Here is a 27,648-nt window from a genome sequence, read left to right on the forward strand (position 1 = left end):
CATTCACAACCCAAAGAGTCCTGACTAACATATCTGCTAAAGCACTTAACACCCAGTAGCGTCATTACTTGTGTGCCCATTCTCTTGCCTGGACTGGAACTCCTTGAGGACACAAACCATTGTTTGATTTAATTCTGTCCCTGATGCCTAGAAGAAAGCCTAACATACAATATACTCTCAAGAGATACAGGACAATGAATGGATGGCTCTTTCTTCACTCTACAAATATTCACTGAGCACCCAATGGGTGCCAGAAATTGTTCTAGGTCTGGAAGCAGTAGGGAACAGGAGAGACAAAAATCCCTGCCCTCCAGGAGTTTAAACTCTAGTGAGGGGAGGGCAGACAAGTATTAAACAAGTGAGTAAGATCTAACTGCAATGGAGAAGGGGGAGAGGGAGCCTGGAGAGGAGGAGTGCTTCCAGATGGGAAGGTCTGGGAAGGATGCACTGAGGAAGCACAGTATTGGAGCAGAGATCTGAAGAGGTACCAGGCCACATGGATACCTGGGGAGTGTTCTAGAACAAGCAGACAGTAAGTACAAAGGCCCTGAGGCAGGAATATGTCAGCTATGTTTGGAGATGAAGTCAGAGAGACGGACACAAGGAACAGGCAAACCAGACGCTGAAGGGCCTCCTAGGTCATCATCAGGGTCTTGACACTGACAAGTAAAGGCGGGCTTTAGGCAGAGGAGGAAGGTGACCTGACTTAGAGGGTGTGTGTGGAGACCCACCTGTCAGGGGCAAGGGCAGAAGCAAGGGAGCAGGGAGGAGGTGACCACAACAGTCCCAGGGAGAAACGATGGTGACTAACAACATGCTGGCAGCCACAGAGGGGTAACGAGTGGCCACATTCTGGATGCTCATTAAAAGTGAAGTCTACAGGATTTTCTGATCGTTTAGATGCAGGATATAAGAGGAAGAGCAGAATCAAGATGGTCACAGGGATGTGTCTGAGCAGGCGGAAGGATGGAGACACCATTACTTAGACAAGAGGGGTCATGAGCAGAGTGAGCTGGTACAGACGGGGAGTTGGCAATGCCCACTAGATGCCCAAGGAGAGTTGCCATCGTCATTGGATACAGATGCTGGGAGGTCAGGGCAGAGGGCAGACTAGGAAAAATTTGGGAAATGTCAGCAAAGGGATGGCAGGAAGGTGACTGAAAAGACAAACTCAATCACAGAATGATGAAGAAATGACAGAGGGAGAGACGGAAGGAGCCACCTCCACCCGCTTGCCTCTGGGCTCCCATCCCCCGCAGTCTTCTCAACTTCATGCTGGGCGAAAGCCGTAATAAAGAGGAATAGTGACGTCAGCTCCTCCTTCTGGAAAGACCTGGAGTGGACAAAGGAGCTGCACATACAGCATCTCACCTGCATCCACCCCCATGCCCACTCCATCACCCAGGTGACAATGAGGCTCGGAGAGGGACAAGGCTCGCCAGGGAATCCAAAGGCTGTCAGCTGGCGGAGCCACCCGAAGTGGGCCCCTGGCTGTTGACACCACCACGTGCTGCTGCCAAACACAGCTTTTCATGAGCAGAAATAAAGAGGACGCCCCCCTCACCCTGCCTTCCGGGGCTGCCGGCACAGAGGACGTGACACATGGGAGGGGGCTGAGAACATATCTTGGCCAGAGGCATCGTGGTGACTGGCAGACGACAGGGCTGGCACCGAGCTGGGGAGCCAGGAGGGGTGGCCAGCACCAAATTCAGGCCAGGGTCTCCAGAGTCTCCCCAGCGTCAGGGTCTCCCCACTGCTCGGACATACAGGCCAGTCCTGAGCCCACAGCCTCCTCCCAGGGACGGGGCATCCCGCTCCCACCTCGACACCTCTCCAAGCCCTGACTTCCTTGTCTCTAAGATGGGCGGCAAGCAAAGACATGTTCATGCCATCTTTTCATCACAGCAGCTAATATTTGTTGAGCTCTTACTGTGTGTCACTGATCTAGCCCCCAGTTCTCAGCCTCGGCACTACTGATATTTGGGACCAGATCATTCATGTCATGGGGGCGGTTCTAAGGCATTATAGGATATTTAGCAACATCCTTGGCTTCCACCCACCACATGCCAGCAGCATCCTTCCTCTGCACTTCTTATGACAACTAAAAACATCTGCAGCTTTGCCAAATGTCCCGGGCTGGGGTGGGGGGGGCGGGGAGGGCAAAAAGTGCCCTCGTTTGGGAACCGCTGTTCTAGGCACAGTTCTATGCTGACCAGGATGTCAGCTCCTCAAGGCCAAAGATCTTTGTCCACTGGTCAAGTCTGGGGCCCAGATTTAACTTAATGGGTCTGGATTCAGAATCTTATTCCCCCATCCCATTATTCTGATTCTCAAAGGACTATGAGAGGCTTTATATGAACCAATATTATATACAGGTCTACCACCCACGGGTGAGAAGCCAGCAACTGTCTTTTTTTAATCATTGGTTTATCTTAATTTGAAAAATAATGCATTAATTATAACTAGTGAAACAATGCAAAAAATACAAAGATGAAATATCTTTCCCTAAAACCCTCCCCATTCTCAGCCCAAGGCCACCTGGGCTGCATCCTACAGTGCCCTTCTCAACATTCGTAAATACCCATCCAGAGGGTCTTTTTTGGCTGTTGGGTTTTTTTCCTACAAAACTGGGATCACTCTCTACGCTTGACCTTAACCTTTCTTGCTTAACAGTATAGCATGTTCAGCCCTTCACGTCAAGTGAAGAGATCAATTTCATTCCTTTAAACAGCTGCCTGACACCCCAACCATGGATAAGCGATAACCTTTGCCTTCTCTCTGTGAACAAATATCCAAGTGGTTTCCGTTCTGCGGGAGAGGGCTGTCATAAAACGGGAACAAACAACTTTCTAACTTACATCTCTACATACTGCTTCTTCTCGATTCTATAGGAGAGAGTCCCAAAGAAACTGAGTCAAAGGTTATCATGGTTTTTGACTTTTAAAAACATTGCCAGACTTATGACATGATAATATCATTAAATTGCTGTATGTTATATGTGAAAATGGTTAAGAGATTAAATCCTAAGAGTTCACATCACAGAGAAAAAAATCTTTTTCTTTTATGTTGTAGCTATACGAGCTGATGGATAGTCAACTAAACTTACTGGGATCATCATTGCACAATGTATGTCAAATCATTATGCCGTATGCCGTAAACTTATACAGCACTGTATGTGAATTATTTTGTTGTTGTTCAGTCGCTCAGTCGTGTCCGACCCTTTGCAAACCCACGGGCTGCAGCACGCTAGGCTTCCCTGTCCTTTACCATCTCCCAGAGCCTACTCAAACTCATGTTCATTGAGCTGGTGATGCCATCCAACCATCTCGTCTTCTGATTTATTTTCCTTTCAATTTCATTGAATTATATCTCAATGAAGTTGAAAAGGAAAATAAATGAACAAATTAGAAAACATGGCCAGACTATTCTTCCCAAAAGACAGCAGCATTAATACTCTTGACAGGAATCATGGAACTGTCATGTCCAAACAAGCACACCGGCACTGGGTATTATCACTTTTTCTGTGTGTGGGAGACAGATAATGGTAATGCTACAGAAGGTAATGTTGATTGATGTGGTTACTGAGCAAAAACGTGGCTCCACATAGTTCTCATTCCACAAAACACTACCAATTCAAGAGGATTCTGACCCGCATGAGGCTACACGATTGTGGGGGAGCAGGCTGTCCCTCTATGGGGCCCTGAGATGTCTTCCTCCCAAGTCCCTCCCCATCCTTGCAAGCTGCCCCCTGAGCCTGCCTGCACCATCCTCATTTCTGAGATGGACTTCACAAGATGTTTTTTGTCACTAGGAAAGAGGGAACGACTGTTGCCAGAACATTCTGGGTTTTGTTCATTCAAATCTCCATGTGTCGGGAGGAGGAGGGTAGAGTTGAGAGTGGTGAGGTGGGATGCTTCCCGCTCTGGGGCTAACCTCAGGAGTAGATGCTGCCTTGGGCAGAGCTGGAGCAGCCCCAAACTCCATGTCGTTCACTCACTGGTTTATTCCACAAATATTTGCTGAGTGTTTGTCAGGCATTCCAGAAAGCCCTTTACATTTATCATTGCATGCAATTCATACCCACAGCCTGATGAGAGAAGTAACACCATCAATCCCATTTTACAGATGAGAAAACTGAGGCTCAATGAGATTAAAGCCAGGACCCAAGGTCACACAGCTAATGAACAACACAGGAATACAAAGGAGCAGCAAATAACTAACTTCTAACCACCCACAGAACACCCCAGACCCCGGCTGTCGTGTTGTTCCCCCTGGGCTACTACCATGCAGCCTCCCCCCTCTGCCTCCCTGCTGCCCCCCTACAGTCCATTCTCCCCTGGCAACCAAAGGGATCCTGGGACAACTACGCGAGATTCTGTCCCTCCTTTGTTCAAAAGCTCCAAGGGCTTTCCCCTCTCTCCAAGTCAAATGCAAAGTCCTTACAATAGCCCACAATCTGCCCACCAGCCTCTCCACTCATACTGTTACCTCCCTGACTTCACCTCCGATTCATTTTTCACCTGGCTCACTGCCTCCTTTCTGTTCCTGAAACACACTCCTGTCACAGGGCCTTTGCACTTGCTATTCCCTGTGCCTAGAATGTTCTTCCCCAGATACAGAGGTTAAGCCATTTTCCTAAACAGGCAGAAAAGTGTGAAAGTGTTAGCCATTCAGTCGTGTCCGACTCTTTGCGATCCCATGGACTGTAGCCCGCCAGCCTCCTCTGTCCATGGGATTCTCCAGGCAAGAATACTAAAGTGGGTTGTCATGCCCTCCTCCAGGGGATCTTCCCAACCCAGGGATCGAACCTGGGACTCCTGCATTGCAGGCAGATTCTTTACCACTGAGCCACCAGGGATTCAAATCCAGGTTGTGTGGCCTCAGAGAAAACAAAACACACTCGTGGGAACCCCCAACGAGAGAGACAGATGCTGTATGACCCTGAAGTCTTTCCGGGTGCTGAACCTCTCTGAGCCTCTGTTTCCTCATGGATAAAATAGGTAACACCAAAACGGCTTCTCCATGAGATTCCTGGGAGGCTATGTTGCTTGAGATTTGTCCACTGAGGATATCTCACACCATGTGGATGCTGGTGCTATTATTAGACCCATGGAAAGAGCCAGAACGGTCAGGGAAGGTCTTTTGAGGAAGCAGGATATGAGCAAGGCTTTGAAGGTAGGATGTGGAAAAGCCACTGGGCAGTGTGGGCAGCCCCAGTGACAACAGAGCTTCCCTGGGACCCAAGACTTGGGGGAAGGCAAAGGCTTCCAATCTGGGATGATGGTACCAGCACAGAGGAGAAGAGATGCTCTCAGCTGGCATCCCTCCCCTTCTCCCGGTCCCAGGGCCCTGGAGTCTGCCTTCCGGGAACCACGGCTCCTCCACGGGCAAGGGGTGCAGGAGGGCCCCTCACCCAGACCTGGCCAGTCAGCCTCAGTGACGGGGTCAGGGCTGGGCCCGCGACTCAAGACAGCCAATCAGAGCCACTCACCCCACGAGAGCAGACAGACCCTCCCCTAACACAAACCAAGCAAGTCCAGTCTGTGCTGAAGGCAGTTTAAGCTGGGTTTTCTGTCTCTTGTGACCAAAGAAGCCTGAGAACCAGCAGTTGCTGCTCTCTTATTGTTGCTGTTTCAAAACCTTCTAGATTTTGGAGAAACAAAGCAGGGGAGAGAAACTCCACGGGGCCGTACAAGAAGAGGGGACGCCAAGCCTGACTGGGAAGGTATCAGGGTCCTCAAGTCCAAGCGGGGGCCCCCGATGGCAACTGAGGGACCCCCAAACACCCACAGAGGAGCCCACTGCATCCTCTCTGGGATCTGCAACCCGGAATCTGCCAAAGGAGCCCAAGTACAGAACAAGATTCAGGAAGCAGGACAGATGAATGTGGGAACCTCCAGTTCAACAGCTGAGGTTGCAAAAAAGAAAGGAGAGTGACTGCCCACAGGCCACAGGAAGTGGAAGCTCGGGTAGGAGAATCACCCTCTCCAAGAGACAACCACCTTCTCCCCCTCCTCTCACCTCAGAGGATAGAGGGACCACCCACAAACTGCAAGATGCATCTCAAACTCAGCTGCCTGAATGAAAGGGGATGGGCCTGGGGCTGGATGGGTGTCCTCCGTGATGAGATGAGAGTCACAACCTTTGAACAAAAAAGCACTTTTTTTGCTTACTAAATGTGTCAGTAATCCTTCCAAAGGGAATCCATCCTCCTTCCAAAGGGAAAGCTGGCCGCCTTTGTTTCTTAAAACATGTAACTCTCACACCTCCCCGGCGGCTCAGGGGTTAAGAATCTGCCTGCCAATGCAGGAGACACGGGTTCGATCCCTGGTCCCGGAAGATCCCATGTGCGGTGAGGCAACTAAGCCGGTGCACCGCAACTACTGAAGCCTGTGCTCTAGAGCCTGGGCTCCACAACAAGAGAAGCCACCACATGGGAAGTCTGCTCACTGCAACTAGAGAGCAGCCCCACTCACCACAATGAGAGAAAGCACATGCAGTGCCGAAAACCCAACACAACCGAAAACCAAGAAGCCAGTAAAATCTCAAAACAACAAGCAGAAAAGAACATGAAACTCTCCTGGTCTGTTTTCTCTCTGATTGAAACAAGGGTTAGAAGAATTATTACAATGTCCTCGAGTCTATTTTTTTTTTTTTTTAAGTCCAGCAGAGCAAGCACAATGGTAAATGGCAGCCAACGCTGGGTTTCGATGTTGGGGACATTAGGGAAGGGTAGGGACTGTGGCAAACGGAAGATTGTCCTGTCTAAAGAAGGCAGCTGCCGTTCAGCTCCAGGCAAGTGTTTGCCTATAGGCCCACAAGCTTAATGTGGACAGATCTTCCAATTATTTAAGAACTCAGAAATAAACATTTTTATATGAAATTTCTTAACTTTTCAAGAAATGTTGGCAACCATTAAAAAAAATTTTAAAACACTGCACAGGCCTGCACTGGCCTGAGAACCCCCAGTTTGGAACTTGTGGTGCTATGGACCCATGACCAATGAAAGACAGAAAGACAGACAGACAGACACACACACACACACACACATCATTTATGGCCACTAAAGTTAAAGGATTTGAAAATGAAGTTTCCCAAAGACACAGGAAACCTCTGGGCACACAGGATTCCTCCAGCTCATCTGGACACAACTTAAACCCTCCCTCTCTGTCTTCCAAGCATCTGAGCTGTTGGACAAAAGCAGAGCAAGTTCCATCTCAGCCACAAACTCACTTGGTAAGCCTGAACCAACTAACTCACTGAACGGTTTGGGGCCTGTTTCCCCATCTGGAAAAATGACACTGAGATACTGTCATGGTCTCTCCTAGCTCTGACAACTCAATTCTATGATTCTAGGTGTTGGTGATTTCTTTGGGTTGGTAAAGACCACAAAGCCCTAAACCAAAGTTTCTTCAGCCCCCAGTTACTGAACTGGCAGCTTGAACAAAGACACATATGGTCTGTAATTGTGAAAAGCTGAAATCTATGTAAATACCCAATATAACAGGGATGGTTAAATGATAATAATAATTTTATTAGTATATTATTACATTATGTTATTATAATATACTATATTATTACATTATGTTATTGTAATAATTATTATAACTATAGCTAATATATACCAAGCATTTACCATGTGCCAGGCATTGCTCTGAAAGCATGACAGGTCTTAACTCATCTAATTCCCCATCAGTCTAAGGGCTAGTTCCAGAATGAAGCCTGCCCAGGTAAAGCAATTTGCCCACCATTACACAGCTGGTAAGTAACCAGGACGCTGATGCAGGAAGGGGAAGCCCCTTCCAGGGCCTGAGCGTAGGCTCTTGTCTATCACTCAGAAATGAACTGTCGGAGGAGACACACGCGCTGATAAAGCAAGAGACTTTATTGGAAGGGGGTGCCCAGGCAGAGAGCAGCAGGGTAAGGGAGCCCAGGAGAACTGCTCTGCCACATGGCTCACAGTATCGGGTTTTAGGGGAACAAGGTTATTTTCTGGCTTGTCTCTGGCCAATCATCTTGTTCGGCCCATAGTCTGATTCAGGGTCCTTCCTGGTGGCACGTGCATCACTCAGCCAAGATGGAGGCCAACACAAAGGATTCTGGGAGGTTGGCCATCTCCCTCCTCCCTCTTCCAATCCCTCCCGAATGTTCCCAGTCAGTTTTCAGCAGCAGCATCATGTTCCTTATCAGGACCTCCTGTTGTGAGACAACTGGGGCAAGTGGGCCTGGCCAAGGTGGGTGGTTTCGGTCAACGGTTTCCTAACAACTCAACCTGGACAGTGCGGACCCAGAGCCCCATGTTTCATTACGAAGCCATCAAAAGCTTAGCGATGAAGTGTGCTTAGTAGTGACACAGGAGCTGCACAGAAGAGGCAAGAGAAGACATAACATCGCGTGTGTGGTGTGATCACACCTCGGCTGAAACAACACACAAAGAACAAGCAGGAAATGTACTGAGAGGTGAAACAACTATTTGGAAGGGTGAGATCTTTTTGCTTGTCTTTATTTTCCAAATGTTCTACAACGAGCAAAGTGACAGCAAAAATGGCCCATGCGTAGAGGGTGTCCCTGGGAGCCAGCTCTGTGCCCAGCACCTACTATTGTATTTCACTCCAAATCCTCTCCTCTCAGCTGCCAGCCCAAGGACCCAGATGCCTGCCTACCCTGTGACTGCTGAATCCCCAGTGTCAACACACCCAGGAACACAGCAGACACTCAATAAAATGTGTGCAAGGGAGAAAAAGAGATCTCCCCATTTCACAGCCAAAGAAACTGAGGCCCAAGAGCCATCTGCCCAAGGTCACAGAGCTGGTAAGTGGTTGCCTGGGGACAAGCAGTGAAAGAACTACATCTCAGCAGAGAGTTCCTACCACCCACACAAGGGGTAAAAGTCTCACACAGTCAAAATCGCCAGTGAAGTCAACTCAACATGATGCATGATTCAGGACTGGATCCTGGAGATGAGGAAAGAGGGGAGGGGAAGTATAAAGAACATTTTTGGGAAAATAGGTGAAATTTGAATATAGATTGTGGATTGTATAATTCACTATCAATGTTACATTTCCTGATTTTGTTCAGTGTACTGTGGTTATAGCAGAGAATGTCTGTGTTCTTAGGGGCATCATGTCTGCCATTGTTCTCAAATGGATCAAAGTAATAAAAACTCCTGTGTGTGTGTGTGTACATGCATGTGTGTGTAGGAGGTGGGGGAGATGGGGAGGGGAAAGAAGAGGGGAGAATTATAAAACAAACTGGTGAACCTAGGTGAAAGATCTATGGGGTGCTCTCTATTCTTGAAATGTCAACATAAAAAGTTACCAAAAAATTAACTTTGAAAAAATGAATTAAAATGTCCACAAATACAGCACACTGGGGTTTTACATCTAAACCTCTGAACATGTGCAGAAACGTGTAGCCAGGTGCATACATAAAATGTACAGCCAGGTACATACATAAAACATCATTTTACAATACTTGGTTCCATATGAGAGAGTCTGTAATAAGAGAATACATAAGACATAAGAGAATGTGTTTTTGACACATACACGCCCACTATATTTATGACCTTTTTGATCAAGGGGAAATAAATCTTAAAAAACCACCCAACTGGACTTCCCTGGTGGTACAGTGGATAAGAGTCTGCCTGACAATGCAGGGGACACGGGTTCGATCCCTCCTCCAGGAAGACGCCACATGCCCCGGGGCACCTAAGCCCTCGAACCGCAACTCCTGAGCCTGCACGCCACGACCACTGAAGCCTCGTGCTGCAAGGACGGACGCCCACGCGCCCAGAGCCCCTGTGTCTAGGGCCCATGCTCCGCAACAAGAGAAGCCACTGAAATGAGAAGCCTCCCCCGCTCACCGCCACTAAAGAAAGCCCGCATGCAGCAACAAAGACCCAGCACAGACAAAAAAAGTTTTTTTAATTTTTTTTTAATTAATAAACTTTAAAAATTAAAAAAAAACAAAAACACCTAATCATCAGCCTAGCCTGCCATCAGCTAGTGGCTGGGACCACACAGAGCTCCCTCGGCCCTCCCAGTGCGGTAAGGGCAAGAGGCCAAGGACGCCAGCCTGCAGGCACTCCCCATGCTGAGGTCCAAGCTCGCCAAAGTCAAGGAATCAGAAGGCCTGGTGGCAGGAACCGGGGGAGCCTCCACCACACAGTGCACGGCATCCAATCCCTTTCGCTCACACACTCACTCCCTAGACCCACATTAACAGAGTGCCCATTATGTGCTAGGTGCTGTGGGGCTGTCAGTGAACACAGCAGACGGGGGCGCTGACCTCGTATGACTTACATCCTAGTGGGAGAGACAGACGCTAATCAAGTAAACAGACAAGACTATTTCAGGGAGTGACAGGTACCAAGAAGAAAATGGGTGTGGTGGTACAGAGACCAGGACTCGAAGGCTCCCCGAGGAAGTGACACTGGAATTATGCAGCTAAATGAGAGGGAAGGGCCCCATGCATGGCACAGTTAGAGGTGCTACAGGCAAGAGGAACAGCAAATGAAAAGGTTGAGAAGGGGGAACCAGCCTAGCAAGTTCAAGAACAGAAAGCCAGCGGACGGGCCCAGGAAATAATGAATGCAGGGGGAGATGAAGCTGGTGTGGTGAGCCGAGTCCAGACCTCAGAGGCCATGTAAGCCACGTAAGCAAGGAGTCTGGATTCGATCAACCTGCATTTCCTGCTCCCCTTTCCTCCAGCACAATGGGGACAGGAGAGGAAGGAGATGCAATGAAATGGCAGAATGTTAGACCTAAACCCAACGCTGTCAATAATTGCATTAATGTATATGAGCTAAATAGTCTAATTAAAAGGCAGAGACTGTCAGAACGGATTTTTTAAAAAGCACATGACAAGGATCTGAGGAGGTGAGAGTCATCACAGCAAACAACCAGAAAGAGCATGGGGACCTCAGTCCTGCGGTCGCAAGAACTAAATTCAACCAAGAAGCTAAATAGAGGTCCCCAAGATTCAGACGAGACGGTAGTCCAGCCAATACCACAACAGCAGCAGTGTGAGACCCAGAGACGAAAACTCAATTACGTAGCGCCCAGAATTCTAACCACAGAAACTGCAGGGTGGTTATCAATAGGGCTGCTTCAAAACACTAAATGCGGGGTCGTTTGTTACACAGCAGTAGACAACGGATACACCCTCTCTTGTGATCTTGGGCAAATGGCCTCACATTTCTGGGCCTCAGTTTCCTCATCTGCACAACTGTGAGGATGCAAAGGAAGGAGAATGTACAACAGCCTCGCCCGGGAAGTGGAAAATGGCTTATTCTGTGTCCACTCAAGTCTGTGGAAAGATTTCAGAGTGGGAGAATGGGAGGGGCCTTCATGTATTTCTGAGAAGATGACCATTTTTTTTTTTCTATCTTTGGGTGGGTTCCTCGGGGAAGGAGATGAATAATCTCGTCTAGTCCCAAATGCCATTCATCCCAGAGATGTCTTTGCTCCCAACTGCCTTCAGAGACAGGAGTACAGAGACCAGGAGTTCAGGGCAAGGGGCCACCTGGCCAAAATGAATTCAGTTGCTTATTTCAAGCCCCAAGAATGATCTGAGGCACATTTTTCAAGACAAGACCCCATAACTGTTCTTGAAAAAAAAAAAAAAAAAAAAGAAGGGAAATACTGAGATTCTAAAACCTAATAATAATTTTACTAAAAGAACAGCTACCATTGACTGGAGCCTGGCCATATGCCAACACTGAACAAAGTGTCCCAACCCATTTTACAGATGAGGAAACTGAGGCCCAGAAAGGGGAAACTCCTTGCCAAGGATCTCAGAGCCACTGAGGGACAGAGACACAGTTCAGACCCAGACAGTCTGGGCCAGACCCAGGGGCCCAAAAATCCACACAAAAACACTGAGCATTTATATAAATCAAGACCATCACATTATTTTAAAAATATGGGAATTCCCTGGTAGTCCAGTGATTAGGACTACATGCTTCCACTGCCAAGGATGTGGGTTCAATCCCTGGTGGGGGAACGAAGATCCCACAGTCTGTGTAGTGCAGTCAAAAAATAAACAAATAAATGTGTGTGTGTGTGTGTGTGTGTGTGTGTGTGTGTACAGAGGAGATTTTTTTTTCTTCGCTCAACAAATATTTCATGAGCACCTACTATGTGCCAGGTGCTGTTTATGGTGCTGGAGAGAGAGTAAATAAAAGACCACCCAGAGAAAAGGAGACAGGAAGCAGTAAGTGGGTGCAGAGTACAACTTCAAAGGCGAAGTGGTGGTGGGGTAGTCAGGGAAGACCTTCCGAAGACCACGAGGTTCCAGCAGAGGCCTGAAGGAGTGAGCCACGGGGATACTGGAGGAAGTGCAGTCCAGACAGAGCACGAGAAGACCCTGATGCAGGAGCACGCCTGCGGCCCTGGGAAAGGGCCCCTGTGGCTGCAGCGGAGCAAGGGAAGGCAACGGGACACTCTGGAATTAGGCGGCGGTGACGACTGCACAACTTTGTGAATATACCCCAAACCACGGAGTCGTACTCTTGAGGGGGTAGAATGCACGGTGTCTGAATCATAGCTCGGTGTTAAAAAAACCGTATGAAGAAAAAAGATGACTAGGAGACGGAGGGGAGAAGTGACTGGGTAAGTGGTGCGGGACCTGCTAGGCCACCCTGAGGACCTGGCTTTGACTGAGGGCGCTGGCAGCCATAGCAGGGCTTTGAACAGGGCGGCAGCACGACCTAACAAGTCTAACTAGGTTCCCCAGGCTGTGCATGGAGAGCAGACCACGGGAGACAAGGATGAGAGCAGCGGAGGCAATGGCCAGTTCCCCAGGGTGGGTCCCCAGGCGAGCTACCCTCAGGGCCTCCATTTTCCTCATCTGTGAAGTGGGTATGAAAAAGACAGGTGAGCTGACACCAGGTTAAGTGCTGTCGTGATGGCTGTGAGTGGAGGGTGGAGTCAGAGGTGCCACCAAACAGTTTTTAATCATGCAAATCAGTTTCCTGAACAGAAAACATGAGGTGGCCCCTCCCTCACCAGAAGCAGAGACCCGTCTCACCTCCACAGCCCTCCCGGTGCAGCCTGTCCACACCCAGGCCACAAAGAGGAGCCCAAACTCCTCTCCACGTGTGGTCGGCTCACAGTACCCACCCAGACAGAGGGCAGAAATGGCCCAGGTCACTAGACAGCCGGGGCACAGTCTGTGGGAAGGGAAGATGTGGTCGTCCCTCCTAGGTGGGTGCCCAGGCAGGAAGCAGGAGGTGTTTGCTGGACCTTAGGAAGGGCACCGTGCGGTCCTGAGTTTCAGGTCATCAGTCAGACCATGCCACACCCCAGGGCCTCCTCATCCCACTAAGACTCAAGCCCAAACTGCTCACCGTGCACGTGAGGTTCACACCTCCAGAATCCCTGCTGTGCATGCCAACCTCACCTCCTCTTCAGCAAGCTGAACCGGGCCCTGCCTCAGGGCCTTTGCACACGCTGTTCCCGCCACCTGGAGCACGCTTCTCGCAGCTCTTTCCTCGGCAGGCTCCTTCTCGGCCGCCTCTTCAGAAAGGCCTCCCTTGACCACCTCATCTCGACAGATGCCACCACCTCTGTCACCAGTGTATCTCCATGTTCCTTTCTCCTCGTGCACCCACTCCAAACCGTGTGGACTTGAGCAATTTCCTCAGCCTCTCCGGGCCGTGGTTTCCCCAGGAGCAAAATAGATATAATGACAGTCTCTACTCCAAAGGGTTGCTGCAAGGGCTCAAAGAGAGAATTCATACAGTACCTGGCACCCAGCAGGGCCTCAATGGATTATCTTATTATCATTACACCTCTCGTCACTTTCTCAAGCGATCTCTTTTTGTACTGTGTGAAGATTCCACAAGGGCAAGAACCTTGTCCATCTTGTACTGGCCATGTGCCAACATCTAGCCCATATGTCTGACACTTAGTAGGTGCTTAACATCTGTTTGTTTAAGAAGTGAATTTGTGAATGAAAGCATTGACTGCCTATACCCCACGGTGACCCTGGCCTGAGCAGCTCCTTGAAGAAGCTACCCACCCTCCCCAGCAAGGGGATGAAAGACTTCAGATCCTGGTGGCAACTGGCCACCTGCCTCTACCAAACTTCAGTGGCCCTAGGCCAGCCAGCCTGAAATAGCCTCACCTCTCCTGGCCCAGAATCAAGGGATCAGTTGCCAGCTCCACCCTGGGGAAGGAACCAGGCGGGTAAACACAGATTGTGTGTCTGACCACAGGACAGAAGAGGGGCCGACAGGCAGATCCCCTGCTGGCCCTCAAAGAGTCGAGAAAATTAAAAAAAAACTAAAAATGCAGACTCGTCTGGGAGTCTGGAGGGCTTCCCTCCTTCCTCAGGGCTCCCTTCTGTGGCAGGTACTTCAGGGAGACTGATCTTGCCCCAGGACCCAGCTGCAGCAGGTAAGTGACTACACTCGATCCTTGCAGCCACCCTCAGAGGGCTACAATCATCTTACAGATGAGGAAACCAGGGCTCACAGAAGCAAAACGACTCATCCAAGGTCACACGGGGGCAGAGCTGTGTTTCAAACCCAGGCTGTTTGTCTCCAGTCTGGGCCCTTAACCATGAACCCAAGACACGTTGCAGAGTGAAAAAGACAAACCGTACCATGCCATTTATGTAAATACACACACATTTACACACACACACATATCAACGCTATACGCGTGTAATTGCCTTCAAATGGTCCAAAAGCAGAGCTGGTGATCAAAGGAGGTTTCAACCAGTGATTCCCAGCCAGGGGCTATTTTTGCCCCCAGGGGACACATGACAATGTCTGGAGACACTTCTGATTGTCCCAACTGGGGGAAGGAGACGCTACTGGAGTCTAGCAGATGGCGGCCAAGGATGCTTCTGAAATCCTGCAACACACAGGACAGCCCACAAAGACTGATCCTGCCCAATGTGTCAATAATGCCAAAGGTTGAAAGATGAAGGGATTAACCCCAAACCAGTTGCTAGGGCTGGAAATGCCCCTTGTAGAACCTGTTTAAGGGGGACACTGGATCCGGGCTAAAACACAAGTCCCCAGAGAAGGCTCCCAAGCCTTCTCTCCCCAGAAATCTCAGGATGGAACCCCGACCAGCCACAGTCACCACCCTTGACCGGGGCTCACCTCCCTCTGGGGGTCGCAACTTCTGCAGGGGGTCCCTCTGGGGGCCTCACCTGCAAAACAAGGAGATTCAGACCCTCCCTCCACCCCTAGCTTGCTCACAAGTTCTATGTCTCCTAAATTCTGGGGCAAGAACCAGCTCTGACCTCACCTGGTGCTCTCGAAACAAAGCCAGTGGGACAGCAAACTCTGGTTACCCACTTCCCACTTTCTGGGTTCCAGCCAGAAAACCTGCATCTAGAGAAGAGAAAGCACAAAACTCTGGGAGGTAAAGTTCTGCAGTGAGGCATGGTATACTTCAAAGACTCAACTTTTACAAAAGCTTTAAGAGAGGGCTGGCTGTAAAGCAGAGAGGATGTGGGTTTCTTAATCTGAGGGTGTGGCCCTGAGTCCAACAGCTCTTCTGCTCACTGGCCTGATAAAAGGGACACTCTCGAAGAAAGTAGTGCCCTTGAAGCCTCCAAAAGCCAGGGACACCAAACCCATCCATCTCTTCTTAAAGTGACAGAGCAACAGTTACAAGAGCAAACATCAGAATAATAGTGAGTGGGCGTCTGGGATGTTTATTTGAAGAACACACTCATTCAAATGCATGAGCTCGAGCATCCCTGTTGACTCATCTTTCTCATAAGGACAAGGACCACGTTTGCCCCGTTGGCGGCGGCATCCTCGTGGCCTGGAACACGGACTGGAATACACAGCAGATGCTCCGTCTACATCTGAAAAAAACAGTCTAATTTCTTTATGGCTTTACCTGTACGTAGCTGTGTCTGCCATACACAAAAGAGGGGCCCCATCTAACTCCTGCTGATGCTAAGGTTTTTATCATCACAAAATTTTCACCACCTTCCTGATGACGTTCAGCCCAATACAAAGTGGGCTGGTAGTGGCTCCCTCGCATCCTAAAGCTCAGATCATTCGGATCGCTGGGCTTAATTCTTGCCCACTTGGGCAGCCCAGAGGTCTCACAAAGGCAGGAATGTGGGTCGTGAGCACAGCACCCTGTTGGGGCAGTTCAGGGTAGTGTTAAAGAACGTGGGCTGTGCAGTCAGACTACCTGGGTTTGAATCCCAGTTCCATCAAACTGTGTGACCCTGGGAAACCGACTTGACCTCTCTGTGCCTTTGTTTCATTTGTGGAACAGGAAGCACAATAACACCTGGAACTTTGGAGCTGATACACAGAGAATGCTTTACCTGGGGCTTACAAACATCTAGCACTATGTAAGTCTTAGCAAAATTATTCTTACTATTGCTGTGCGTTCAACTAATAATCAGGCTGAAAATACAATAATTCTTTCTGAGGGCAAGTTGTAAAAAATATATTCTCAAACATATGCATAATTTTACATGGAAAGGGCATTTCAAATAGCATTTCTTAGAACGTTTTTTCCTCTTTTTATCTTTCTGCTTGCCTTTCTTCACAAGATACACATCTATCCATCCTTTTCTCCAAATTCCTGTCATGTCATACATACAATGTATATCATATTATGGTTATTGCTTATATTCCCAAGGCGGAACTTCTGAGCATCCTCCTTTGCACAACACAACCTTGTGAAACCATTCCCCCACGTCACCGGGCAGGTCATTCTGTGACTGTAGAATTTAAAATGCACCCCCCGCCCCCACTCGCCAGCATCGCTCCCTAGTGTCAGACTAAGAGCACAAAAATCTTAAAAAAAAAATAGTGACAACACAAAACCACAGTTTCTTGTTTTGGCAAGCAGAGCTCAAATGAGAAGAAAAGCTTTCGTCTCCTACCCCCAAAAAGCAGAACCAGCTCCCTGCCTATCGTTCCTCAAGGACCCCAGCCCAGCCAGTTCAGGCAGACCCTGTGGGTGTCTGAGAGTGACTGGTCTTTGTCCTGTCCTGGTGTTCAAATCCTGGCTTTACTCCACACTGACTGTAGGTGGCCCTGGGCAGGTCACCAGTCTGCTCTGTGCCTCAGTTTCCCCCTCTGTATAATGGGCACAGTATAGTAGCTGCTGCATCATAGAGGAATGGGGAGCCCTTTCTCTCATCAGAGAGCCAAGGGGAGCCCTTCAGGGGTCTGCTGACCACCCCCCAACAAGGAGTCTCTTTGCCCATCCACCCAGGCTGGATGGCACATCCATTCAGGGAACCCATTGGCAGCTGTCCCCAAAGGCAGACTCCTTGACTTGTAGGTGGAGACCCCAAACCAATCTAAACATGAGGCAAGTGGGTTCAAGGATCACCCGGCCTTTCTTTAAGGGGGAAGACTTTGAGCCCCAAAAAGACCAACTCTTCTGCTCCCCAATGCTGCACATCCCCTCAAAAAGCTACCAGAGTATTCTAGGCACCTACTGTGTGCCTGGTACAGTGGTAACAGCAATAACCTCAGGCTCACTGGAAATGCAACCTTTCCTCTATGATGCAGCAGCTGCTATACTGTGCCCATTATGCAGATGGGGAAACTGAGACACAGAGCAGGCTGGTGACCTGCCCAGGGCCACCTACAGTCAGTGTGGAGTAAAGCCAAGGTTTGAACACCAGCAGCCTGGCTCCAGAGCCCCACCCTCAACCCTCACGCCATGAAGAGACATGGAGTACAGAGGAGGAACCCAGCAGCCTGACATTTCCAGTCTTCTAAGCTGTGCCCGTTCTGCGGAAGAGACAGGAGTCACAGGGGGGAAGTAACCAGAGGAAGCCCAGGCAGAGGGTAAGGGTCACACAGACCTGGGTTCAAATCCCAGTTCTGCCACCTCCATAAGTCATGAGTCAAGCCCTTTATAAGCCAGAGGCAGTCTGTGAAGTGGCTGCAGACATGAGTTCCAGAGTAGGCAGCTGTCCACATGAACCAGACAGCTCACTTAAACGATCTTTGCCTCGGCTTCCTCATCTGCCAATGGGGATAAGACAGCACTTCCTTCACAGGGGTGCTGGAAAGATCAAATGAATGGATAGAAGGGTAAGCAATGAATCAGTGTCAGCCCCTACAGTAATGACAGGCAGTAATATCATTGTCATTATCATTATTAACACAGCCCAAGAGTATACACGGTGCACCTAGCACAGCCAGGGCTTCTAAAGGTTGAGATCCAAGGTTCTCAAAACCCAAGGCATCTCCTGCCACCTCTAGGGGGTCCTCCAAGAGAGATCCAGCATCAATACGAGAAGGCTGTCCTTCGCTTCCCATGACTCTTCAACAAACACACATGGAATATAGCACCAAAGTCACCAGGCCCCACTGAAGATAGGGGAGGAAGTGCAATCCAGGAGGTAAGGAAAGATGGGGAAATTCTGGAGGAAACTGAGAGCCCCCAAACCCAAAACCACTAGCTCTGGAATGTAGACGGTCAAAAGGAAATTCACCCAGAGTTCCTGTCCTCCTTTCAGTAATGACTCAGATCTCACTTCTTCCAGGCAGCCCTCCCTGACTACTCCTGCTTGCTGGCTACTAGAATCCTACAATCCTAATCACCTGTAATCTTTAAGTATCATATAACAGTTAATTATAATAACTCATATTTGGAATTGCCTTACAAGCTGTTAGGCACTGTTCTAAGTGCTTTATATATATTAATATAATTCACTTATCCTCTTCAAAACCCTATCTCCATTTACAAATGAGGAAAGTGAGGTTCAGAAAGGTCAAGCCACTTGCCTAAGGTCACACAGCCCAAGGACCTGACCCCCAGCAGTCTGGCTCCAGAGCTCAGCCTCATACTTGGGATTTCTGGAAACACTCATATTGCCACCCTTGGCTAGAACATGCCCTCCTCTAGCACAGGAACTTAGACCTGGTTTTTCTGCATTTTCCACAATGCTCAGTCTACCACAGAGGCTTCATTTCTACTGGCAAGGGGACCTTAAAACGAGGGACACAAGGAGACCGGGGCAGCACTTAGAGACCTGGCTCTGCCACATGGAATTAAAAGCAAGGAGGGATTACCCAACATTTCTTCCAAGCAGGAACAGTCCCTCAGTAAGTATAACATAAAGGCTGGAAGGAGGGAGTAGGAAGACAAGCGAGATTCACAACCTGCAGGCTGCCAGCCTGGCTGCCATGGAAAGCCTTGGTAATTAGCAGTTCTTGAAGCTCCAAGCCCTGGGTTTTCAAAACTGAAAGACCTTGGGTTGTTTAGGGAACATTTCTGATAAGGCAAAACAAGAGAGGTCTCCTGCAGCTCACAACTGAGGTACGGCTGGTTAAGTTACACAATCAGTCCGTTGCTGGCACAAGCTTGGGGACACCCAAAAGGACAAGGCAGAAAGAAAGCCTGGCTTCCCCTCCCCACCTTTGACAAGTGGAGAAACTGAGGCCAGGACAGGTGCAAGAGTGATCCAAGATGTCAGAATCAGAACCAGCTCATCTCAGAACGGACGGGGCAGTCCAAAAGAAAGAAAAAGGATGAATTCACAGATTCAAAGTGTCAAGGGGAGGATATGGAAGTGTAGAAGTCTTTTATCTTTTCCCTGTTCTTTTTTAATAAGAAGAATGGTTGATTCTAATCAATTTCCATCATTTCAGCTTCCTCGGACTCTACACGTGGATAATTTAAAACCACAGTGAACCCAAACACCATCTCCTATCTGTTCTGAAAGGCACCACACCATCCAGGGCAAGGATATGGGAGTACGAGGTATCTTTTCTTCCCCATTAATGTAAAAACTGGCTTGTCTTTGCTGTTTCCCTTCCAGACTAAGAAGCAGGGAGTGGCTCAGAAGGAGAAGTGAGGAGTTCCCTGGAAGCTGACATTGCTCAGAGACACCAGGGCTGCCTACATCTTTAATTCAGAAACTGCCAGCTTCAAACTGAGCAGATTCTTTTTTTTTTTTTCTTTTTTCTGGGAGAGAGGGAGGGATGGGAAAGAAATGCCAATCCTGCTTCATTCTCACAGGCCTTTCTAGAAGGGTCCTTTAGCCAAAAGGTTTTCAATGCCTCCGCACAACTCTCCACCACCACCCCCTCAACACACACACTCACACACACACACACACACACACACACCTCCTTTCACAGAGAGAAGGGCTCCATCCTCCTGGAGTTAAAACTCAGACCTCACACAGCCTCGGCTGCACCCCTAAGCCACAGGGGATCCCAGAGGATGCCAGAGCCTCCCTCTTTCCCGGGGAGACTGGGAACTGCAGGGCCTGGCTCTGGGGTTTCTGAAGGAACCACCACTGCCCCCGCTGCCCGCTGCCCCCCAGCCCTTCCTGCACCAGGATTAAAAGACTTCCTAGAGCAGAGAAGGGAGTAAATGAGGTCCCAGCAGGAGGTTAGGAGATTAAAGCCCTGCCAGTCTCCTAACTTTCAGCCAGGCTACCCCAGACCCACCCCCTCCACCCCCTAGCCACTTTTCTCACTTCCTAGGACGGTAGGGAAGTGGCCCCTTCCTCCCTCTCACAGACAAAAAAAAAAAGAAGAAGAAGAAGAAAGAGAAGAAACAAACAAACAAAAAAAAAGAAATGCAGTACAGAGCAGGGGGTTGGAGCACTGACGGAGACTGCCCCGGTTCAAAATCCAGTATCCCCAGTTAAACAGCTGTTTGATTCCGGGCAAGTTAATCAGACCCTCTGGAGCTAAATTCTCTCATTTGAAAAATGAGGGAGGTATTCGTCCTTACTTCGTGGGCCACTTGGGAAGGTCCTACCTTCTCACGACACACGTAGGCGCCTGGCACATAATAAGCGCTCAGTTATTTTACAGAATCTGATGCCAGTGGTTTGGCAACTTGGAGCTGGGGGTGGAGGGGGATGGGATGGAACCGGCGAGTGGCGAGTTCGAAACCCACTGTCCCCAAGCCCCAGCAACTGCGTGTGCGTGGGAAAGAGGGGTCCTACCCGGGGGGCTTTGTCGACCTGTGTTTCTACACCGGTCTTTGGGTTTTATTCTACTCTGCGGGGCGCGTAGGGATGCTGGGCTCGAGGATTTCCAGGGTCCGTCCTAGAGGAGTAGTCCGTGGTGCACTAGGTGGCAAAGAAATCCCCGGGTGTGGGGGGTGGGGAATGCAGGAGCCCGAGCTCTCAGCGCCTGGGTCCCAGAGACCCTGCCTCACGAATGTAACTAATTTTAAAACTATTTGAAAGCAGGGGGGGTTGAAAAGGACAAAAGGGCAGAGTGGGGGGGGGGGTGGAGTGCAGGCGATCCCGGGTTGGGGCTGGACCGCGGGCCGGCAAGAGAGGCGACAGCCCAGCTCTGGAGCAGCCCGATCGCCCCCATGGCTCTGCGCGCCCCGCGGGATGCCTCTGAGGCGATCCTCGCGACGCCCCCAGGGACCGCGGCCACAGGTTGTGGGGACCCACGCCGGAGGCCCCCCCCCACCCCGAGCTCCGCAGCGGGGCTGGCGGCCGGAGCGGAGACTGTCCCCGCGCTCCCCCCGGGGGCGACACTCACCGACTGCAAGAAGCGCAAGGTGCCCACGTAGTCCCTCTCGGTGCCCAAGATCTCGTTGAGGACACAGAGGCGGAGGCGCAGCTGGCGCTCCGACTCCCGGGCGGCTGCACAGGGGCCGGAGTTGGGCGCAGCGGCGCCGTGAGCCAGGGGGTCCGGCGGGGCACTGTCCCCAGCCCCGTCGCCGCCGGGATCGCGGCCCCCGGACACCTCCATCCTAGCGCGGCCGCGCGGCACCAGCTCCTTCCCCCGGCGCGGAGATCGCGCAGAGAGGCGACTCAGGCGTCCAGGCGCCCCATCCCGGACGGGGCGCGCCGGCTGGCCGGGCTCAGCGGCGGGCCCGGCGCATGGCGCGGCGGGCGGGCCTGGGGGCGGAGGCAGCGCGCGGAGGCCGGACGAGGGGCGGGAGGGGGCCGGCCCTCGGGGCTCCGGGACGGCTGGCCCCGCCGCCCAGGGAGCGTCGGCCAAGTGCCACGCCGCGCCGCGGCCGTACAGGCGCTCCGCGCGCGCCCCGGGCCCCCTGGAGACGCGGGCGCGGCTACGTCGGAAGCTCGGCTCGGCCCGAGCCGGACGACCGGGCTTCTCGGGCAAGCGGCTTCCGCTCGGGGCCCCGCGGAGCCTTGAGGCGCCGAAGCAACGCGGCCGGCTCACCAGCTCCGCGCCCGGACGCGTGGCGCCCGGCTCCCCGCCCGCCGCGGGCTACGCCACTCCCACCCCGACACACGCGACCCCCGCCGCGCGCAGCACGCGCGCGCAGGGCCGGCCGCCGCTCGGGCTGAGTCAACAACCGACCGGGGAAGCTGGCGGCGGGGCCGCTCGGGAGCAATCCCGCCTCGCCTCGCCTCGCCTTGCCGCGCGCACCCCTAGCGGCCCCCGAAGAAGGCGGCCAACCTTGCCTCCTGCCTTTGGGGCGCCCAGCTGGGTGCCCTCGGGCGCTCCCACGACCTTGGGGAGGAAGACGCACGGCTCGGCTCTCTCCTCTCTCTTATCCCCTCTTCTCTCTTTCCCCTTCCTTTTTCTTTTTCCTGCCTTTTCTTTTTCTCTTTCTTTATAACTTCTGTGCCCCTCCCCGACCCCCAGAGATGAGCCTACCCTTTCCAACCTTTCCCTTTCCAACCTTTCCCAGAGGAAATTATTATCTGCTCTCGAGACACCAATCAAGTGACAGCTGCTCTGCCCGATTCTGTCCCCGCCCCCTCCAGTTCTCTGCCCCCCCCAATTCCCTCGCGCCCCCCACGCCCCGATAATGCCTTGGGAAACCCTGCTGCCAGCCTAGGCTGCTCTCGGTGACCTTGATCATCAGCGAAGTGCTCGACAAATGTCCTCACCTTCCTCACAGGAAGATGCAAAGGGACGATCCCCCTGGGGCCTGTTCACGTTAAAATCCCAGCTCCCACCCTTGCTAGTTTCCTTGGGTGACCTTGCCCTGGTTTACTTGCCTCAAGAGCCTCAATATTCTCATCTGGACAATGGGATTGACTGTGGTACGTAGCTCATGGGGTTCTACACAAGGTTATGTGTTAATCCATAGGGGCTACTTGAAACAATGACCCGCACATCAAAGTTGTCTATTAATGTTTCTTAATTAATATTGTAGGTATGAACAGCCCTCTTAGCCCGGCCCCACTCTCTGAACTGTCCTCACAGTTCCTGACCTGCCCCTCTTCTGGACCCAGAGATTGTATTGTCTGTGTGGTAGATTGGCTGATTCAGGTGTCAATAATATCCCCCTGTAGGCTGTAATCGTCCTTTAGGCTATTCCAAACACCCAGGATTATTCTCCCAGTGGCCTCTGGGTAAGTACTGCAGGTGCCTAAGGACACAGGGAGAAAGTAGGGTGGCTTCTGCCCTCTCTGAGCGTTTCTTTTTGATCTTGGACAAGGTGACATTCTATCTGGGCCTTGAGTGAGTTAAGTTCCCCTGGACACAGAGTCAAGGGTATGAGGTAGATGAGCCTGCCAGGTTTGGGGAGTGGAGTCAGTTGTGTCCAAAAGGTGACTAGCTCCCTTGGAAAGAGGTCTCAGGAGTAACTGCTGTGTGACCTTCAGCTGGTCACAGCACCTCTCTGATCCTCAGTTGCCTTGCCTTTAATCCTTCAAGCCCCAAGGAGAGAGCATAGTGGGAACACCCTGGCTTTGGAATGAAACTGACTTGCATTGGCTTCCCAGCTCCAGATCTAATTGACTAGGTGACCTCGGTCAAGACGTTTCACCTCTCTGAACCTCAGTTGCCTGTTCTATAAAACGGGAGTCATTGTAAGAAAAAGAAAAAAAAACACACATGGAAAGCCATGTTTTCTCAACCTCAGAAAAGTGACATTTGGGGCCAGATAATTCTTGGTTGTGGGGGACTGTCCCATACACTGTAGGGCATGCAGAGGCATGATGTACCCACCGCTTGCCAGCAGCACTCCCTCCCCAGTGACAACCAGAAATGTCTCCAGACATTGCCACATGTCCCTAACCAGCAGGGACGAAGTTGCTCCCCATTGAGAACCACTAATTCAAAGTACCTGATACAGATAGCTGGCACATAGTAGGTGTTCAACATATGTTAGTCCCCGTCCCAGCTTTGACCAAGGAAGATCGGCTTCAGCTTCAGAGATAGTTTCACACGTGCGCGCATATACATGGATCCCATGCTTCACCCAAGAATTAGCCCGTACTGCCCAAAAGACCATCCAAACGTTTCTGCATTTGTGCATGGGGCCCAGCTCATTATAATCTTTTACTCCCTCAGGTTCCTCTGGGATGTTTCTCCTCCACCATCCCATCCCCTAGTGAGATACTACAACTCAATAGATTAATTAAGCTCTCTGTGCCCTGTTTTCATCATCTGTGCAGAGGATCATAATTGTACCAACATTGTGAGGTTGTTACAAAGATTTCCTGAGTTAATACATGGAAAGTGCTAAGAGCAGATAGTAAGCACTCCAGTGAAGTGAAGTGAAAGTTGCTCAGTCATCTCCAACTCTGTGATCCCATGGACTATACAGTCCATGAAGTCCTCCAGGCCAGAAAACTGGAGTAGGTAGCCTTTCCCTTCTCCAGGGGATCTTTCCAACCTAGGGATCAAGCCCAGGTCTCCCACATTGCAGGCGGATTCTTTACCAGCTGAGCCACAAGGGAAGCCCAAGAATACTGGAGTCGGTAGCCTATCCCTTCCCCAGAGGATCTTCCTGACCCAGGAATCGAACCAGGGTCTCCTGCATCGCAGGCGGGTTCTTTACTATCTGAGCTACCAGGGAAGCACTCCAGAAGTGAAGGCTTTTATTTATTCAATCCTTGCATTGAGTACTGAATCCATTCGGATGCATTCAGCTCACAGAGGAGGAAATGGGCTACTAATGGGTTAAATCATAGTGTTACAGTGTTAGTCGCTCAGTCGTGTCCAACTCTTTGCGACCCATAAGACGTTGTTAATATTTAATGAGAGGTCCCAAGGAGAGATTGGCTCCTCAGGCTGGTTCAGGACTTGGTGACGTCATCAAGGACCAAGGCACCTGCAACCCTGCAGTCCTCATCATAGTGGCTTTTCTTCCAGCATTTGGAGCCTCACAGTTACAACATGGCTGCTGTATCCACCACATCACCTGCTAACACCACTCCAAAGCAGGAAAGGAAAGAAGAGGATAAAGGGCCTCTCTCTTATCAGAGAAAAGTTTCTCCAAAGCCCGCAGCAAGCAGGCTCTCCCTTATACCTCACAGGCCAGACTGGGACACGTGGCCACCTTTAAATAGTCCTTGGCCAACAGTGAGGTTGTAACCATCAACTTAAAACAGTCCTGCTCCATCTCCTGGGACATGGCTGCCTGAACAGCTTGGGGTTCTGTTATTAAGAGAGAAGCATCTGGGACTTCCCTGGCAGTCTAGTGGTTAAGACTCCACGCTCCCCGTTCAGGGGGCACGGGTTCGATCCCTGTTTGGGGAACTAAGATCCCGCATGGTGCACCCAAAAAAAAAAGAGGAAGTGATGTGTCCGCCACAAGCACCTATGAAGTTCCACACATAGAAGGAGGTACTGGGACCACAGAAGTCAGCAAGACAGCACCATTCAGGCCCTCCTGAAGCTGACCTTGCTCCAGCAAGGGGGGCAGACAGTAACGCATTCAACAAAGAAAGACAGCAAGTTCCCTCTGTCATTCGTTCAAGTGTTTATTGAAGACCTACTATGTACCAGGCTGGGCTACAGCAGTGACCACAATGGATAAGGTTCCCGCCCTCCTGGTGTTTCCAGATCAGAGCAAGAGGAGAAAAGCAATAACCAGATTAGCAATCCATCAATAAACAAGGAAACAAATCAACAGAATCCTTTCAACTTTTCCAGAGTTGTTTGGTGGCACCTCCAGGCCTCTGCCTCAGGTCACTGCCTGCCCAGGTCTCCTTACTCAGATAGAGAGCTCGGCGCTCGTGTGGCGCTCGTGTGATCAATGGGGACTCCCTTAGTCCAGGGCTGGCCGCCTCCCAGCTAATCCTGGCACGGAGCAGCTTGCTGAACCGAAGGTGACTAAGGAATCACTAGCGAGGGGAGGCTTCCTTTTTCTCTCCCTGTTTCAGCCTGATCTCTCCTCCCTTCTTCCTCATCACTTCACCCCTCCCATCCAGGATGTTCAGCTGGAAGCCCCTTAGATCCCTGTCTGTCTCCAGGGCAGGGCCTGACATCAGCTCTAGCTGGGAAACATTCACCAGAAGAACGGAGAGAAAGGAGGAAGAAGAAAAACTTGCAGTTTAGCAAGAAAAAAAAAGCGACGGTAATAATAGGGAAATTCTCTCCTGCAGGGACAACTCTAGAATTTCTGTCACCATGTACTTCGCAAATAGTGGGAAATACCATTTTGTTCCTGTTGCATAAGTTTCACGGTTGTGCGGAAGAAGTGAATGCTGCTTGGAAATATTACACAGAGAGTTCCTTATTCCCTAATGAGACGCTTTCAGATTCTGTGGGCTCAGGATTTGGGCTTCCCTTGTAGCTCAGTTGGTAAAGAATGTGCCTTCAATGCAGGAGACCCGGTACAATTCCTGGGTCAGGAAGATCCCCTGGAGAAGGAAATGGCAACCCACTCCTGTATTCTTGCCTGGAGAATCCCATGGACAGAGGAAGCTGGCGGGATACAGTCCATGGGGTCCAAGGGTCGGACACGACTGAGTGACTAAACAACAACAGGATTTGAAGGCGCCCCCACCCACTTCCCAAGCTCTGCTTTTTAAAATGATAATAATTAAGAGAAAGCGAGGGGTGGTTATTTTAGTTTTATTTATTCATTGCTTTCTTTCTGGCTGTGCTGGGTCTTGGTCACTGCACGGGCTTTCCTCTAGCTGTGGCGGGCAGGGCCCTCTCTTCCTTGTGGTGCACGGACTTCTCGCTGCAGTGGCTTCTCTTGTTGCGGAGCGCGGGCTCTCTCTAGAGCACGTGGACTTCAGCAGTTGCGGCTCCTGGGCTCTGGAGCACTGACTCAGTGGTTGTGGCGCATGGCCTTAGTTGCTCCTCGGTGTGTGGGATCTTCCCAGCTCAGGGATTGAACCCGTGTCTCCTGCCTTGGCAGGCGGACTCTTTACCACTGAGTCACCAGGGAAGCCCCAAGGGGTGGTTTTTTTCCCATCCCAAGTGGAACAAGCCAGGTGAGAATCGCTCTATCGGACTGTCCCAGCTTGCCAATCATTTCCCAGATTCAAATGAGGTCTCAGTAAGTCAGGCCAGCTGCCCAGAGAGGCTTTTCCCATTCTAAGCACCAAGAGCAGCCTTCTGAGACGAGGAGAGAGATGTCTCCACCCTCGGCACTGGACAGAACAGCTGGACACCCCGCGCCAAGGCTGCACGTGCAGGCCAGGGTTCAGTTCTTCAGACCAAAACACAATTCTCTTCCCGCTACTCTTAGTGGAGCCACCCACAACTCCCCAAGTCAAAACTTCTCCAAAGAAACCCTTGCTTTTAGAAGCAGATATTTCCAGAAGGCTCTGGCTTAAGGTCTGATCTGAACATAGTAGATATCAGATTGATTCACGGTTCCAGCACTTTGCCAAGTCATATTCCTTCCAGAAAGCTTTGGAAATATAGCCTGGAGGAAAGTGAGAAGGAAATGCTCAGGACCTCCAGTTCCGATCCTAGCTTGGCTGCTGACCTGGTCCCTTCCTTTTTCTCTAGACTTTGGACATTGTAGCCCTAGAGACCAGCTGCCTGGG

At 50.7% G+C, this 27,648-nt stretch overlaps 1 protein-coding gene and 1 non-coding gene across 2 annotated transcripts in view; both read right to left on the bottom strand.

The window, feature by feature from the left end:
- The window catches only part of PREX1 (phosphatidylinositol-3,4,5-trisphosphate dependent Rac exchange factor 1), a 178,152-nt gene extending 155,536 nt beyond the window's left edge, over positions 1–22,616 (bottom strand). Inside the window, exon 1 of the mRNA XM_081560854.1 lies at positions 21,473–22,616. Within this exon, the coding sequence (XP_081416980.1) occupies positions 21,473–21,685 (213 nt within the window). The 5' untranslated portion in view covers positions 21,686–22,616. The remainder of the gene's footprint in view (positions 1–21,472) is intronic.
- TRNAC-GCA (transfer RNA cysteine (anticodon GCA)) lies at positions 4,788–4,858 on the bottom strand. Its single transcript has one exon. It is a non-coding gene; the product is annotated as a tRNA-Cys (tRNA).
- Positions 22,617–27,648: the final 5,032 nt, after the last annotated feature.

The sequence above is a fragment of the Giraffa tippelskirchi genome, chromosome 13, assembly GCF_054371585.1.
Source record: "Giraffa tippelskirchi isolate mGirTip1 chromosome 13, T2T-mGirTip1v1.2.pri, whole genome shotgun sequence".
Lineage (NCBI taxonomy): Eukaryota > Metazoa > Chordata > Mammalia > Artiodactyla > Giraffidae > Giraffa > Giraffa tippelskirchi.